The sequence below is a fragment of the Coccinella septempunctata genome, chromosome 2 (assembly GCF_907165205.1).
Source record: "Coccinella septempunctata chromosome 2, icCocSept1.1, whole genome shotgun sequence".
Classification (NCBI taxonomy): domain Eukaryota; kingdom Metazoa; phylum Arthropoda; class Insecta; order Coleoptera; family Coccinellidae; genus Coccinella; species Coccinella septempunctata.
The window spans coordinates 3,830,278-3,848,508 of NC_058190.1; the positions used below are offsets into that span (position 1 = coordinate 3,830,278).

The 18,231-nt window shown below is 35.3% G+C and overlaps 1 protein-coding gene across 1 annotated transcript; it reads left to right on the top strand.

Moving 5' to 3' along the window:
- The first annotated feature begins 366 nt into the window (after positions 1–366).
- Positions 367–16,430, top strand: LOC123308265 (cysteine dioxygenase type 1). The gene is made up of 4 exons (XM_044890853.1): positions 367–874; positions 8,464–8,696; positions 13,431–13,597; positions 16,164–16,430. The coding sequence occupies exons 1-4, from the start codon at positions 636–638 to the stop codon at positions 16,200–16,202; spliced, it is 678 nt and encodes a 225-aa protein (XP_044746788.1). The 5' UTR covers positions 367–635; the 3' UTR covers positions 16,203–16,430.
- Positions 16,431–18,231: the final 1,801 nt, after the last annotated feature.

The following is an 18,231-nucleotide window of genomic DNA, read 5'->3' on the forward strand; positions in this document are numbered from 1 at the left end:
TGGTATTCTACTGATTTTAGGGGAAGGAATACTTAAAGCAGAATAATTTACAACGAATTGTTGGAAATTATGGAACGATGTATTGAAATAATTCTCCTGCGTACCTATCGGTTATAATCAGTGGATACCTTTTAAGAACTTCTTGGACGAAATAGAACCTGACGATAACTTGACGATTAAATAAATCACTCATTATCGGAGCCAGTTAAATATCACTTTACTTATGGACAGTGGATGCCTACAAACGTAATTTCCTCTGTTCAATCTACATCTATTCACCTGTTTAGCTGCATACGCGTCCAATTATTATCTCAAGTAAATGTATTCCTAGTACAGTTTTAGCCTCATTTCGAGAAAGAATTTAAAGCGACCACGGCTACCATTTCCGACAGTTCGGAACAACAATTTCAGCAGAATATTCTCTGCAAGACCATCACGATAATGATACGTTCAACTTGACATCTGAAAAAGCAGCGCTCGTTTCACAATTTTGTTTTGAATTATTACAAGATGTATAGAATTGACCCAAGATAAACGTTATCAATAACAACAGCTCAAAATTCGAAGCAACCTTGTGAGACTGTTGAATTTTGCGGCGTTGAGAAGGTTTCTGTGATAGTTGTTCCTCGAAAAATATGTCTCTGTGCCGATTTAACGAAGATAGTGAGAAGGAGGGTAGAATTTGTGATTTTACCGCGAACAAACATCTAGGCACTTTTCTGCCTGTTATAAACAGCCTCGACGATCTGATCAGGGAACTGAAGGTACTCTTCGACAGTGACAAAGTGAATGTGGAGTTCTTGAATTATTTGATGAAGTCTTATAAGTCGAAACCGGCCGATTGGAAGAAATTTGCGAAGTTTGACAGATACAGGTGAGACTAGCGTAAGTAGTGAGAACATTTGTAATCTTCGGTTTTGATTTGTTCGAATGGTTTCTGGAATTTTTCAAAACTTCGTTACATGGATGCCCAAAAAAAAATTGACTCATCGAACCCAGTACTTGTGTGTTACAACCCTTGAAAATCACGTAAAAATGATCGGCTTTTCCTACATAACTCCTGAGGAAAAGCTTCAAAAAATATTATTTTGATACGTATTATATAGGGTGAGTCTTTCATTTCTACAAATATTTCAACAGTAGATTCTTGCGGTCAAAAGAAATACTTTTTTCCTGTACCATTTTTTCCGATTCGGCCCTTATAAAAATATATAACCATTTTAAAATTTCATAATGGGCTGTGCCAACTCTGGAAGAACATGATTACCTTCAGAATAACCTAGCTGAATCTGTGTATTCAGCCAAAATAACCAATTTTTCAAATTACATAGATAGTTTTTATTTCAGATATCGATTGAAATTTATTTTGGGAGGATTTTGCATCTCTTCATAAACTTTTTAGGGTTTTCACTCCCAATCAGGAGCAAATTAGTGCAAGAATTTACGCAGGAGCAAATCGTTGATTTCATTTTTAATTGATTTTGTTTCAGAGATTGGGAGTGAAAACCCTAAAAAGTTTATGAAGAGATAGTTTTTATTTGTGTACATCAAATTACTCGAGAAAATATGAAGAATTCTTTTATTTTACAAAACGTTCAAATATTCACTGGATAGCGTACAACTTAGTTTCAAGAGTTGGGTTCTTTGAGTTTTTGTATTTTTATGGTAGGTACGTGATGGTAATGATGTGAAAACTGAACATCAAATAAATGAAAAACTATATTCCGAAATTAATTTCGTTCGATAAAACCGATTGTGAGATAGAATAAAAATTTTTAATAGGTTTTCAACAGCCTGTAACTTTTAAATCGAGCCAATTCAGAAAAAATGGTAAGGAAAAAATTTGTTTATTTTGACCTCAAGAATCTACTGTTGAAAGTCAGTACGAGTCTTTGACTCGTACTACAAATAATTACAATCCTCAAGAAACCATCCAGGAAATACCTATTATCATTCTGCACTTGTCAAGGGTTGTAGTACCCTTAAAAACAGAAGACCACTTCTTTTGTATTTTGTCATCCCTACAAATCTAAACCCTATATTTTCGATACACCTTCTATACTTACATCAATCAAAATATCGGATGAATTCATAAAAATACTTGAATAAAAATATGGATGCATTTTTTCTGATGAAGTTCGACATTTTTTTTAAATAAAGCGCGTTCAAAAAAATTAGTCGTGAAGTAGGCTATGGAATTTTGAAGGTCAATATTCTGTGCACGTCCGAACGTACGAATTCTTGGCTTCTGCTGTACCATTCTCCAGGTAAACTACCACGTTAGCGTTCTTGATTGTTGTTTTATTGAAATTATCACCAGATTGTTGAGATGCCTTTTACCGATTCGCAAAATTTATCATTATTCCAACTCCATAAATGGAGAAGAAATAGAATAAGTCGAGTGGAAATACTCCATCGACAAATTTTTTAGCGACTTAAGGATAGAGTATCTCAAGATTGTTGTAGATTATCAATCTTTCCAAGTACTATTTAGCAATTTACGTAAAACAGGTAGTGTGCAAAGAAAAAGGGAGAACCCCCTAATAAACAATATTGAAGATGTGATGTGTTTTATCGCTGAAGTCTCCTTTGGCTCATGTCACACGATTTTGAAGAAGGTTTTCGAAGAAGACATACGTAAAAATATGTTCATTTGTCCAAACAGAAAATTAATGAAAATATATCGATTAGTTTTCTGAAAATTTAAAAACGAAGAAGACTTAAATAATTTCATTGACGCCGCTTATTTGGACCCAAAAATTCGATACTTATAGAAGAAATAAAATGCTACAATTTGAATTTATGAAATATTTTATAGAAAAGATTTCGAACTCTTGGTTTTATAGAGATACTCTTATCAATATTTCATCATAAATCCTGACATAAGTAATAAAAGCGTAAGAATAATTTGAACTATTAAAATTCGAGAAAACAAATCGCAGCAACTCTGCTTTATCTTGAGTCAATAATGACTTTTTGGACCCTACTGAAAGGGCGAAGAATTAGAGTTTAATTCACATAGCAATATTTCTAAGTTGTTTCTTTGTTCAGTTTAGTCAGTCAGATATTTATTATTACACTTATTAGTTGAAATATTCGGAAAGTGTTTCTCATTAATAATCATGTTCATTGATATTAGCTCTTTAACAAACTTTATTTGTATTACCTATCGAAATACACCTTTTCCATATTCTTGTATTTTTTGATATTCTGTATATTTATAGAGGGGCGCCAAAATTCGAGTTGTTTCCCTCCTCAGAAAAACTCTTCGCTACGGCCCTGCATATTAGAGAATTCTAAAACCTGAAAATCATTCTATTGAAAATCATGTATAGTCCATTTATTATTCAAGAATGACAGACATCTCGGATGGCTATGGAGAATCGAATTTAGGTTGGTAATAGCCTGTAAGTTAGATTTTGTATTGCAAAATTCCGGTTGGTAATGTGAATAAACAGTGATCTATAGATCTATTATACAGGGTGGCCATTTGAAAACGAAACAGACGAGATTACAGACGAAATCAATTTTTTCGATAGAAATGCTCGGACAGGTCGATTTCTGTTTCGAGGGGGACAACTTAAGATGTAGGTTACGGACGCATAGCGCTTCAACCCTTGCTACTACAACCCTCACCCCCAATTTTTGAATAGGGAAGATGAGGTTTGTGATACCTCATTTGAAAGGTATTTTTATACTGATTTCGGCACAGTAATTGTTTTTTCATTTCATGAGTTAGTTCTCGAAATATTCTTAACTAAGTATTTGAAAATGAAATGGTGTTTTCATGGCACTTGTAGTGTTTTTTTGTGAAAAATCGACATTTTGAGCTTCAAAACAACCATGACTGTGACTTCCTTCCTCCAATCTACTGACATAGAAATCTTTAATCAAGATGTCGAACAAACAAAGCGTATTGCGAAGGAGCTCTATCAAAAAAATTTATTTCGTCTGTAATCTCGTCTGTTTCGTTTTCAAATGGCCACCCTATATTAATATTTGAACGTTTTGTGAAATATCTTCATATTTTCTCGTATAATTCGCCGTTTTCGAATAATTTGATGAAATTTCTCTGAGATTCGAAAAATTGGGCACTTTGACCTAATGCAATTCTATTTGAAAGATCCACAGATGTGTAGTGTCACAGATTTAGCTAGTTATTCTGAAGGTTATTTTGTTTTTTCAGGGGTGGCACACAGCTCATTATGAAAACTTAAAATGGCTATATCTTTTTAGCAGGGTCGAATCGAAGAAAATGGTCGGTATAGGAAAAAAGTTTTTCTTTCGACCTCAAGAGTATATTGTTAAAATATTCGTACGAGTCAAATATTCACCCTGTATTGGTCAGTGTCATCAATGTTCACATTTTGAGAAGTGAAGAAAAGAATAACGTTCCAGTTGTACCTTGAAAATTACGTTGCTTATTTGACGTATAAATTTCAAATTTTGAACGGAAGTAAATGTGCTCGCCTTACTCTTAGCATAGATTAATAATAATCTATGACTCTTAGGATATTGCTGTATTTTGCAAATAGTATCGAAGTATCAAATCATCAATCATTTTCCTGGAATTTTTTTTAGACAATTATATTTCTGATATCCAGTTTTCTGGTAGTTTATAGTTTGGTAAGGGGGTTTCTTTAAGGTGTATTGTGCCCCCCCCCCCATAAGAGCTGGTCCCACAACTCTCTACAGATTCTTCTGGTATGAAATTATCTCATTTTTAGTCCATTGTTTCTCGTCATTCCCTTACAAGTGTCGTTACAAAAAACACACGATTTCAAAATTTTAGGGATCAAGTAGATATACAAACCTGATTGTTTACCCAATCATAAGATACCTATTCAATTCATATTGTACCAATATCATTCCATTATTTCACATAATTCAACTGTTCAAACTCTAAAGTGTCATGCCCTTTTAAAATTATGAGCATCGAACTAAACTATGCAGCAAATGAATTGGTATAAGTGGGATAACAAGCTATAACTTCGACATTACATTGATGATGTTGGATTTACACCCAGAAATGCAAAGCCTTTTCCTTTCCCTATATGTGACTGACACAGAGTTTTTTTTTCAATCTCTTCTTGTTGTACAGAGTGTGAACATAAGGCAGCCGAAAATTTTTAATCAAGAATTTGGAAATATTGGAGATATTTACAAAGATTTTTTTTTGATGCAGGGTAGATTGTTATCTCAACACCTCGAGAAGTCCTTGTTACTTTTCGGATTCAATGCGTTGCAATGAAACATCGCCACTGTTTTTCTTGAAATTCAAGCTATAACTTCGACATTTATTTGCCGATGTTGGATTTTTCGCCAAAATCTTTTACAATAATGGATAAAGTTCTTCAGCCAGAAACTCACTGGTGAGATCTTATAGAAATGAAGACAAAACTCCAATTTGCGATTGCAAATCTACCTCATATGACGCCACTGCTTTTGATCAATTCCCAAAAATCATTCCTTGATGCGGTATACAGGGTATCCCCAATTGCTTGTTTTTGGCTGTTTCTGGTACTTCTCGGCTAGATAGACTGTGCACATCATCATGGAAAAATACAGGGTGTAACATTTGAAAAAATCGACAGAAAACAATTTGAAATTCTTCATATTTGGACATTGATAACGGACACCCCGTACAAGAGAGGTTGATCATTTGGAACGATGACTATGCAAATTCTTAAGTTAAAAGAAATCCTGATCAAATTCATGTTTTTATCGCTTCTGGAAATCGGGAAAGGGTTTTTACCGAATTACTGTTTCGTCGAAATTTTGCAGATTTTTCTGAATAAGATTCGTACCGTTGATAAAATATCCCTAATATTTTGCATCATGGTAGGGGTATTGAAGAGCATTGAAAATATGCAAAAATATAAGGGGTTGTTCCATTTTAAAAATCACTCATTTATTGAATAATTTCATTTGGGAACACCGTATATATTAGAAAATAATTTCCTGAGATGCAGAATTGAAAGTACAAAGTGAATGCTTTTCAACTAAATTTCTAAAACGTCTGGTTTGGCAGCTATGGAAGCCTAACGCACTATTGCAGGACCCTGTACACTTGATTTCTGCTATTATTTTTTAAAAAAGTGAATTTCCTGAGAAAAACGAAATTTCATAAAATATCGTTATTTTCACAGCAACACGATGAATCGAGAAAATGATAAAAACCTCCCGTAGTAATGACCTAACAATCCACCCAATGTTAAGAAAAAATTTGTCACTAAATTCTCGGCCAAAAAGATCTAAATTTTTCGCTTCCTTATATTCTCACCAGGTGAAACAAGAAGAACTTGAAAAAAAACCATGGACTAAGAATTTTGCTTAGTACTCAAAATTTAATTAAATTTTTCGAAACTATAGGGGTTGTTGCTCAGCCATCTTGAATATTTTACATAGACAATTTTGGTCGAAATAACTCAGTTTGATGACTTATACCTCCAGTCAAAAAAAAGCCTCACCTTGTATTTTCATTTGTATTTTGTTCATTAAAGGTTGATATTTATGTGTAATTTGTGATACTTCTGTATACACCGATTTGTGGACACTGTTTTTTTTTGTTCGTTCCTTTTGTGTCCCGAAATAATAAATAAATAATTAGTAAGGAAAAGTCCTGTATTTTCTAGAATATCCATCATGATATATTGAACTACCAGTATAAAGAGATAAGGATTTCATAATAATTGATGCAAATTGTTTTTGTTGAGATTGAGGGAATCAATTTAAGTTTGTTGAATTTATATATGATGGGATTGCATCGGAGATTGTACAGTTATTATCAACTCGAACAACATCAGGAATTCGAGAAAACAAAAGTTTCTCAAATTAATAGTACCTACTTATTTTGAAAGATAAGATGAACATCAAAATGAGATAATACGCGGGAAAAAATTCGTATTTCAGCTCTTTTCATCAACATGAGGAAATCTCCATAAATATTCCATTTGATAAGAGAGGGCATAATGAATCATCAGTGATTATACACACTGTAACGTGATTACCTCGGAGAAATTTATCTCGAGCGCCAGCTATTCTTTTCACTAGGAAGAATAGCAAACCTACCAGAGTAGCTGCTAGTCGAAGACAGAGTTCGCTGTTATCTAGGGTGGTAGCGATAACGAAGTAGTCAAAATCAAATTATGTACCAGTTTATTCACACCTTCGGAAACTGATTATATATACAACGGAAATATGTGTAGGTATGAAATATGAGCGAATAGATCAGCAAACAGACATTCTGGAAATTCGATCCGATCACGAGCACTTTATAAAGTTTATACCGGGTACAGTGAAAATCAAAGGTTGTTCAATAAAATGCGCCAATCCGAACTGACGAAATGGATACTAAGGATGACCTCGCGAAGTGAAATGACTTGCTATACGGGATGTAATTAATTGTATTTCTCCAGAACTGAAAGAAACACAACCAGGGCGGATCTACTCGAGACTTTTGCTCGCTACCCCAAGGGCTAACGCTCCATGACTGATAGCGAAGACAAGGTCTATTTTTAGCGCAACTACGGGATTTCAGTGACGACAAGCGGTACCTCTTATTCTCTACCCCAAGGGCTTACGCACCATGACTGATAGAAAAGAAGAGATTTCTATTTCAACACTTATGACGCGGGAACGCGAACAAGGGGGTTGACGGGACTTTCTCTTCACTACCCCAAGGGCTTACGCACCATGACTGATAGCGAAGGGAAAAGTCAGACTCGCGAAACAGGGTAAAGTACGATAAAAAGATAACAGAAAGCGATACAGTACAGCAGTGTCAAAGAAACAACCGGTGTAGGTCTAATAAAGAAACTGAACGGTATAGACGGGGACCTACCTCCTTTATTTCAGGCACTTGCGGAAAACGAAAAATAAAAATTAATTTCTAAGAGCACTCTCTTCGTAACACAAAATTTGTTCTGAATTCGCTGATCGGCTCGTCGGGCACAGAATCGCAGAGACAAGAGAGTAAAGAGCGTCAAGTGACAAAAGAGACTAAAGAGTAAAAAAGGGGCCGTCGCGGGGGAAAATCTGCTTTTATAGGCAAATCCCCCCCACGTTAAAAATCTGAAAATTCCAGAATGCGACAAGGGTGAAAAACGTCGTCCGCTCCGGTTTATCGCATATCAACATCAGAAAAACGTCAAAATCTTCAACGGCATGCAAGAAACCCAACGTTAAACACAGATAAATGGTTTTTTACATTTACTCTGCCTATCGGAATGAATGTACTGAATATTTGAGAATTAAATATTTTCAAAGGCGGAAATGTGAAATGAAAGGAATGCACTAAAATGAACTCCAATTTTCTCAGAAAATTGGGATTCATTACAACACTTTTTCACGAAGAGTTTTATAAACCCGTAATTTTTATTTTTAATTGTTTCACATTTCCATTATTTCAGGTTTATGTCCTATTTGTAAGACAAATTTTTGAGTAATAATCAAATCTTACAGATACACAAGAAATTTGGTGGACACCGGAAATGGAAAATATAACCTTATGTTATTGTGCTGGGGTGAAGGACATGGTTCTGGCATACACGACCATGCAAACTCGCACTGCTTCATGAAAGTACTTCAGGGATCTATAGAAGAAGTAAAATTTGCCTGGCCCACCAGTGAAGGAGAAGAGCTGAAAGAAATTGGACGAACAAAATTAGAACTAAATGATACATGTTACATCAACAGTAAGTGTACTAGTAATAATAGAAATGAAAATATGAGAAAGTTAATTTAAAAAAATTTCTACTCATACTTCTGTTGCATTAAATTGTTTCAATGTGGAAACTTTATAACCCACATGGTACAGCATGACATTCAGAATTCTTGAATCCAATTAAATGAGAAAATGGGAAAAAGAGTAGTAATCAAATATTGTGTAGTGAATTTCTTTGGTATACCTTTAAAATTATGATGGGAGGAGCTTTCTTTATGAAATGTAGTTGATTGAAACTCATTCCAGGAAGCTGATAATGAACAAATGGGTTATTGATTCAAGTTACTGTAGTATTAAGGAGTTTCTGGATGACAAGGATATCATTGTAGAATAAGTTCCTGAAACTTAATTTTCCTAATTTGATTTTGACATTGATATACATTGTGAATGTCTTGAGGGATAAATAAATATGTGGCTTTCACACTCCTCTCCAGGGAAACATTCACTTATCCCAGATATCTCAGATATCGAAGGGATTAAGCTCTGTTGGAGCCCTTTCCAGGTTTTTGGGCTCGTGGTGGTGGTCGGGTCCGGGTCGCTCCTTGGCTATTTGATGTTTGGAATCCTAATCCACCTGCACTTCCTGTCGAAGCAGACGGTGTTCCTCTGCATTCCCCATGTACTTACGAACCTACAGTTCTCGCTGTTTCCGCTTTCTGCATGACTCTATAAATATTTTCGTCCAACTGAAGTTTCCTCAAGTTCTCTGGTAGTTTCTTCGGTAACAGTCCTGTGGATGAAATGACAATAGGGATGGTTTTGATATCTTTTAGCTTCCGCTGTCTCCTGGTTTGTTCCTCGATATCCCTGTATTTTGATTTTTTTTCAGTGTGCCTATCTAGAAGATTGCTATTATTTGGAATCGCCACGTCGAAATATAATGCTCTGTTTTCATCCTTATTCAGCAATAGGAGGTCAGTTCTATTGTAAGAAGAAGAATCTTGGCAACGGCACCATGTCTATTCTTGTACTCCGTGCCCGCGAACTTCTGACATCCCCCGGTGATGTGCTGGATAGTTTCATGTGTCGCACAGCCATAACGACAGCCATCATCCGCCTCTGAGGCATCCTTGGCGATATATTTTATGTAGTTCCTTGTTGGAATCAACTGATCTTGGATGACAAGGATGAAGCCTTCTGTCTCAGGAAACAACCTTCCGGAATTCAACCAGTAGTTCGACGCAGATATGTTGACGTAATCATGGTTGACCTCGTTCTGGTGCCTTCCATGCAAAGGTTTGCCAATCAGTTTCTGCATTTTACTTTCTGCAGAGTGTTCGACGGTTTGCAAGTGTTCCTGTTGTAGCTTCAACGGAGTGAAACTACAACGACGAAGCAGCTTTGTTCAGAAATCCTATTTCCTGGGACATGCGGTTGGACGAGTCAACAATTCCTCTACCCCTGAGATGTCGTGGCAACTCTGTCCGTTCTATTGAGCTTTTAGGGTAATGTTTTTGATGTTTTGTCAGCATCGTCCTTATTTTTCTTTGTAGGACTGCTAAATCCGTAGTGGTCCAAGAGATGATACCAAATGAATAGCTCAGCGCCGAGCAAGCGTAGGTGTTAATCGCTTTTATCAGATTCTTGCTGTTAAGACCAGTTCTCATTATCCTTCTCAATATTCGGGTGAACTCCTCTGTTAATTCTTTCTTCATCTAGCTTTGATTGATTTTTCTTGCCTGTTTTATGCCTAGATACTTGTATGTGTCTCCTTCCTTTAATGCTTCAATTTCTGCATCTTCCTTGAGTTTGAACGTACCATCTTCTATTTTCCCTCTCGTTATGTTCAGCAGTCGACATTTTTTAGTCCAAACTTCATTTTGATGTCTTCCGAGAATCCTTCCACCATTTTCAGCATCTGTTGCATTTGTTTTTTGGTAGATGAAAAGAGTTTCAAATCGTCCATGAAAATGAGATGATTCAGTTTCTCAATTGTTCTACTGCCGCTCTTTATGACAAATCCGTAGTCCGTAGAATTCAATCTATGAGACAAGGGATTCAGGGCCATGCAGAACCACAGAGGGCTCAGCGAATCTCCTTGGAAAATTCCGCGTCTTATTGGAATAGGTGCTTTGTAATGAAGCCATCTGCTGCTTTCATTTTTGAAGACTAGTACGCCAGATTGACATGGCGTTTTTCAGGAACTTGACAATATTAGAATACACCTTGTAAATCTTCAAGATCGTCAAGAGCAAGAGCGATTCGTGAGGTATGGAATCGAATGCTTTTTTGTAGTCTATGTAAGCAGCTTAAAGATTCCATCGCTTGGAGAACACTGGATTGCAGATAACTGAATCAATTATTATTAGTTGTTCTTTGCACCCTCGGCTGTCTTTGGTGCATCCTTTTTGTTGCATGGCGATGATGTTATTCCTTTCGCAATGGTTGTGAATTCGATTTGAAATGCACGATGTGATTGATTTGTACATCGTTGGAAGACATTTGATTGGTCGGTATTTGGATGGGTCTTCTGTAACAGATATATTGTGCCATGTCTAAGGAATACTGACATTCTTTCAGGATTTTCAAGGATATCATTTATTGCGGAGGTCAACTATTATTATTATTATCGAAATTTAGCAGTATCTACCCCTTTAAGATCGAATGAGTTTCCATAACCTTCACCTCAATAAAAAAAATGCATTTATCAGAGCTGGGTTATATATCATGAAATTCATATATTCTCAAGAGATTTTCTTTTTGAAGAAACTCAACTGAACTCTATGGATAATACAATATTTATACTTCATTCAACTTTATTTTAGCAGTCGGTTGGCCATGGAAATTTGACACATTTCACTCTGTATAGTACGAAAATGTGGGGTTATGAAGCTTGTCAAAACATTTTTGGGTTTTAAATCAACGCTATGTTGCCCGTTCTCCGTAAAAGTTTCTGTTATTACGTATTTTATCACAATGTCGAATCTCTTCGGAAAATATCTGACGAACATAATTGAAGTTTATACAAACTGATTGAAGGCATACCAAATCCAGTTATTTGCATGGAAAATACAAGAGATCAGTATAATATCATAATATGCACTAGCTTGAGGAGAGTTAATGTTCGTTATCTTCTTTGGCCTACATCATTTGTAGATTTCAAAAATATTAACCCGTAAATGAAATGCATATAATGCAGTGGTTGGCAATGGGTATCTCCCGAAGGAATTAACAGATAATTACAAGAATGTTGAATTTTTCAATAAAAATCATCTTGCATCAATATAAGTAAAAGGAGTTGAAGGAAGTTTCAAGTTAAGATGCAACTTCACCGTTGAACAAAAATTTCACATGAATAAACAGTAACAGGGCAACTTGCGCGTATTTGTGGCTATTCATCTTAATACATTGATGTAATTATAATATTTAGGTATTTATTAGTACCTTAAGACATTTACATTGTATAGGAGAAGTCAAATGAAAAACAGAAAAATCCATTTTAGGGAACTCATTCTCCGATGACATTCATCGAAAATCCTGTAGTTAACTTTTCGCATTAATTCACTCAAACATAAAATTCTGCAATGCCACCACTTTTTTGGGTTTCCCAATAGAAGGAAATTCTTTGTCATACTCTTCATTCACAATCTTTCTGATTGTGGAAATATTCAGCTGAAATATAAGTCGTTTTGATTCAGATGAAACATTATATAAATTCTCTTATCTTGAATATGTTCGCTACCGTCTGACGTATTGTGGATTTTAGAATATCAGGGTATAACTATTTGAATGAGCGGACCTGAATTCTAAATAGCACTTCCTGAAACCCTGTCTCTTTTTTCAATCACTTTCGGCATTTTCGAATTTTCGTAATAAAAATTGATATTAGTTGTTGCAACGGCGTTATGACATTAACGACATTTCATGAGTGCCAACCTAACTTCGTTCTAGTTACAAAAACTTGAGAAAATTATTTCATGGCCAACCGACTGCTAAAATAAATTTGAAAGAAGTATATATGCCTCTTGCATTTTTTCTGATTTTGCATGGAGCAGGATATTATGAGTGGTACCTTTTCAAATTGACATACTGTATAAATGATGTTTCAAAAAAAGGTAACCCCGTTTTTATGATAGGTGAAAACTGAAAAATAATTGAGCGTTGCTTTTTGAAAATTTTCGTAACGCCATACATATTCAAGATATGTTTTTTGTGTTTTGTGTTTTCGTGAAAACAATTCTCTTCTCGAGATTTTTTGTTTAATTAATAACTTCATCTTTTCCTTATACTAGCATCGGTTGTAACTTCATAATTTTCAAATCAAAGTATTCCGAAAACGGTACATAGTATCGAGCACCTTAGTGGTACCTACTGAGATTTGAGTTCACTTGAAATTTTGATTAATGAATCTAACTTCAAAAATACTATGTTCAATACAACGTACCTTGTTACTAGCGCCCTCTATGAGAGTCAGATATAAAAACAAATTCATGAGATGTCAGCCTCCGTAACATATTCGTATTGAATTTCATCACAATGTTTCTAGTAGTTTCGGCAAAATCGTAAAAAATGTGTATAACCTATCCTAAAGACGAGGCACCTTTTTTTTTGAACACCCTGTTTAAATATTCAGATGATTCGAAACAAAATGCATCTTCGGAAAACATCAATATTCTTGGCAGTATGTTTCTAGTTCCTTTTGAACGATTTGCAATGCTAATGGATAAGGTCAATTATTCTATAAAATTTTCTTTTTTTTTCACAGACTCAATTGGTCTTCATCGAGTAGAAAATTCTTCAAACGTTGACACAGCTATCAGCCTCCATCTCTATTGTCCGCCTTATGACAAGTGTTTAGTTTTCAACAAAAATACCGCACAAACAAGTGTTTCGACAGTCACATTTTATTCCATGTACGGAGTTCGACTCAAGGTGAGTAAACAATTAGCAAGAATAAACTCTCTGTTTGGTTTGTGGAGGCAATTTTCTAATGCCTGCATACATAGTACCTTCGTAAACAGAGTGAGTAAAAAGTTACGCACAATAGTCGTAACATCTTCGGTATTTACAACTTTGTAGAAAAATGCTTGAGCGGACCAATTTTCATTACAATTTACGCAGTTTTTCATGTAAACACAAATATCACAAACTCTGTTGGTTTTTTTTTTTGATGTAGCAGGGGAAAAATCTGCGAGACAAACGAACACACCCTCTCCTGAGGGGGAACAAGTGTGGGGATTCTCACTCTCCTGAGCTCGAGACCCACTAAAAACCCTAAACTGCTTCCTCATAGGTTCCGGGCATTTTGCCTATTAACCATCAGTTGACTGGACTCTCACACGATCATAGTCGTGTTGATAGTTGTATGCTGCCTATATCTTTTATAGGTTAAGCTCTTCTTTGGTTACTTAAAATCCTTAACTAATCTATCGGTCTTCGGTGGTAGGTTTTTGACCTTCTAGCTTCTTCTGTTGGATAGTAGTCGACTAATCTTCGTAGTTCCTCATTTGGATGTTGTTTGGCTTTGTCGAATATCCTTTCCGCCTTTCTCTTCATAAATTCTGTAATTGGTTTCCATTCCAAGTCCTTGTAGATTTTTTTGTTCCTAACAAACCAGGGTACATCCATCGCCATTCTAAGGAGTTTATTCTCAGTGGCCTGTATTCTCTTGATGTGGGTATTGGCTGCGAAGCCCCATGCCGCCGATCCATATGTGAGTTGTGGTCGCGCGATAGTTTTAATCATCGTCAATTTGATGTTCTTATTCATATTACTGCTTCTGCCTGTGAGTGGATAAAGTCTACTCATAGTGGCTTTTGTTTCATCAACTGCACATTTGATGTGGTTTTTCCATGTTAGTCCTCTGTCAAGCTTCACATCTAGGTTTGTTGCTTCATTTTCCAATTCAACCTCTGTTAGTTTGTGCAGTAGATCATCCGCTATAGCGCGTATTACTCCTCCTTATGATGTTATTATCGAATTATTCTGATTCTACGTTGGTTTACCTTAGTACCCCTCAGAATCTTTTTGTAGCTTGTACAAGTTCGGAGAACCAGTTGTGTTCTGTGTAGGCTTTATCACTGTGTCCTTACGCCACCTAAGGACAGCACTGTTAATTTTAACCCAACAGTGAGTGGTGGCCCGTACCCGTATCGTTGATTGAAGCATTCAATCAACATACACTAATGCTTTAACCACCATGCAGCGTTGCAACATACACTAATGCTTTAACCACCAAGCCACAGACGCTATGTTCCTCGAGTGGTTTTAAGAGGGGATGGTTTGATTGCTCACCACCTCATACTCGTACATCCATTTTATAATACTAGGTACCTATCATTCACTCCTCGCCACAGATTATAGAGTAGTTGATGCTCCTCGCATCACAAGTGCTCCTCTGACTGACACGTGTGTCGTGTTGTCAAAAGCTCCAAATATGACAAGGAAGGTCCACATTGCGATTCCTTTGTTGTTCAGAGTCTTCTGGATGACTTCAGTCAGCTGATAAATAACAGTCTCTGTAGTTTTGATTAGATACCAGATATTATGATATTCTTCTTTTTTCTCAGAAAAGAAAAAAGATTTTCCTAACATGGATTTTTTAATTGAAAATTTATAAAAAAAGTTAGCTCTGAATAAAATGCATAATAATTTAATGAGGATAACATCGAAAATCACGGTAATGCTTATTGGTTCCCCATGAGTTCGTCTCTTATCATTCTACTCTACAAGGCATAATTTCTATAAAACAATTTATGAAAATTTGGAACAAAATGGTCCAAATATACAACAAAGAGTCAAAAAGCTACTTGATGAGTGATGCATCGATATTGCAGTCAATATTTCTTCAATTATTTTCAATTCGAGTCGAACTTATGGTTCAAACGAGAGAAAAACACGTTTAGCAACAAATACCATATGATTTTTGACGCCACCATCTGCAGTCTACTACAAATAATCGATTTTAGAAGGCAAGGGCTAGATAAAGTAAAACAAGAAAAAAAAATGATAAAAGACTCAGTTTTGCCTAAAAGAACACATGCATAACAGATGTTCCAGATAACTTAAATAATAAAACCACGAATAAAAAGAAATTTATGTGTATTTCTATCAATCTTTGAGCAATATACCTACTTGACAGGGGACACTCGACTACCGAACAGATCCAACTTATTTTATCGTGTTCTCTCTATTCTAGCAAGGCAGTTACCTTTTCTTGAAACACCCTATATTTTCATCCACCTCTCATGAACAAAATGAATTTCAATCATTCGTAAAGAAAATCAGTCGAATTTCTTTAAAAATTGTCCTGTAATGTGCACAAATTTTGTTATTCGAACCAAAAACTCCTGGAAAAATGAAATTTTGATAACGAATATTTTCTATAGCAAATATTGAAAAAACTCACTTCTTTTCTCTGTCTGCTTCATATGAGGACATCCCGAAACTGCTAGTTTGTGCTGTTTTTTCTATTAACTGATTGTCTCTTTCTTTTAAGGGAGCCAACAAGCCTGTTCCTGAACCAGAAGACAACTAACCTGATTGGAAGGTTAATTTTTATCGTTTTCAATATGGAAATTTTGTCTCAGAGGATATATTCCAAAAATCGTGTAGTTGATGTGTACCATTTTGAAATATTTATGTCATAAAAGTGTAAATGATATTATTTCCACTGATTATTGGTGTTATGAGTCTGTAATATAATTAATTAACATGTTAGGAATATTGTTGTTGTCGATATATTAAATTGATGTATATGTTCAAAGCTTATTTTAATTCCAAATCATCCTATGAAAAGAAAAGAGATTTGAAATAGGGAAGATGAGGTAAGTGTGATATCTACGTATACCTCATTTGAAAGGTCTTCTCATTTTGAGTTCAGCATTTCAATTTTTTTTCATTCAATTCTGTTAGTTTTCGAGATATTGATCAGAATTTGAATTGTGTTCAGTAGTGGTCATTTCGTTAAACATTTTCTGCGAATCAATCAAATTTTCACTAATTTGTTCCGTGGTTTCGATGATACGAGGATATATTGAAAAATTCTTAACCTACTATAGAACCAAACAAAATTTCAATGTCAAAATATTTTATTACTCAACATATTCTCCTCTTAATCGGATACATTTATTACAGCGAACCTGCAACGTCTCTAGACCTTTAAAATAAATGTTTCTTCTTGCTCTGCAAACCAGACCTCCACCAGCTTTTATTATCTCCTCGTTGGAAGAAAATTTACGACCTTTTAAACTTCTTTTCAGTTGAGGAAAGAGATGATAGTCGGCCAAATCTGGTGAATAAGGGCAGTGTTCTAGTAATTCAAACCCTAAATCACGAATTTATGGCATGGAAACATGAGATTTGTGGATAGCTTTCCGCGTCTTTTCTCTCTAATTTTTTTCCGTATAGTGGCCAGTAATGTCGAATAGTTATTATATATTATTAGGTTATTGTTCTACCCTTATCCAAATAAACAATCATGATTACTTCATGGCAATCCCAAAAAACTGAAGAAGCAAAAATCCAGTAGATTTTTGGACACGAAACTTCTTAGGTTTTGGAGAACCAGAGTGTCGCCATTCCATCGATTGTTGCTTTGTTTCTGGATCGTAGAAATGTACCCAAGTCTCATCTATAGTAACAATTCGGTTTAAGAAGTCTACATCGTTTTCAAATCGAGCACAGATCTAACGCGATGCTTCTACCCTTGCACGCTTTTGGTCAACATTCAAACATTCGGGTATCCATTTTGTAGCAATTTTTCTCATGTCCTAATTGACATGAACTATATGATGAACGCGTTCGTATGAAATATTCAGTGCTTCAGATATCCGTTTTAGCCCAATTCGACGGTCTGATAAAATCATGTCATGAACTGCATTGATATTTTCGGGGACTAACACAGAAACTGGCCTTCTCGATCAGTCATCATCTTCAATAGAAAATTTACCTCTTTTGAAGCTTGCAGTTCAATTTTTCACGGTCGCATACGAAGGACATTGATCTCCAAGGGTATTAGGCATATCTTCGTAAATCTGCTCACCTCTTAAACCTTTTAAATACAGGTACTTGATGATGGCATGATACTCCAATTTTTAGATTTTCACTATTTCGGTGTTTGTTGCTATGGTAACGCAATATTTTTTTATGCATGGAACTGGTCTAGGCTAACTAGATTTCAATACATCCTCGTATAATCGTCAATTGACGGTGTAGGCAGTTACCAAAACCAGATACCAAAATATTACTGTTTGACTTTTTCATTAATAATTGGGGTGTGAGTGGTTCATACATTGGCAGAAAAAACTGAAATTATTTCTTTATTATTCAATAAAAATGAGTGCGAGAACAGCAGATTTATCATCAAAATTACAGAATGAAAGAGTAAAAATTCGATAAATTTACAAATTGCATGCTTCAAGGGAAGACCAATGTTATTTAAAATTTAAATGTGAATATTTCGAAAACGGGGGCATTAATAAGTGCCAATTTCACCAAGGACATAAACCTAGAGCAGATGTAACTGGTGTCGGGAAAAGAAATGCCATTTAAAAGAATAGAACCCA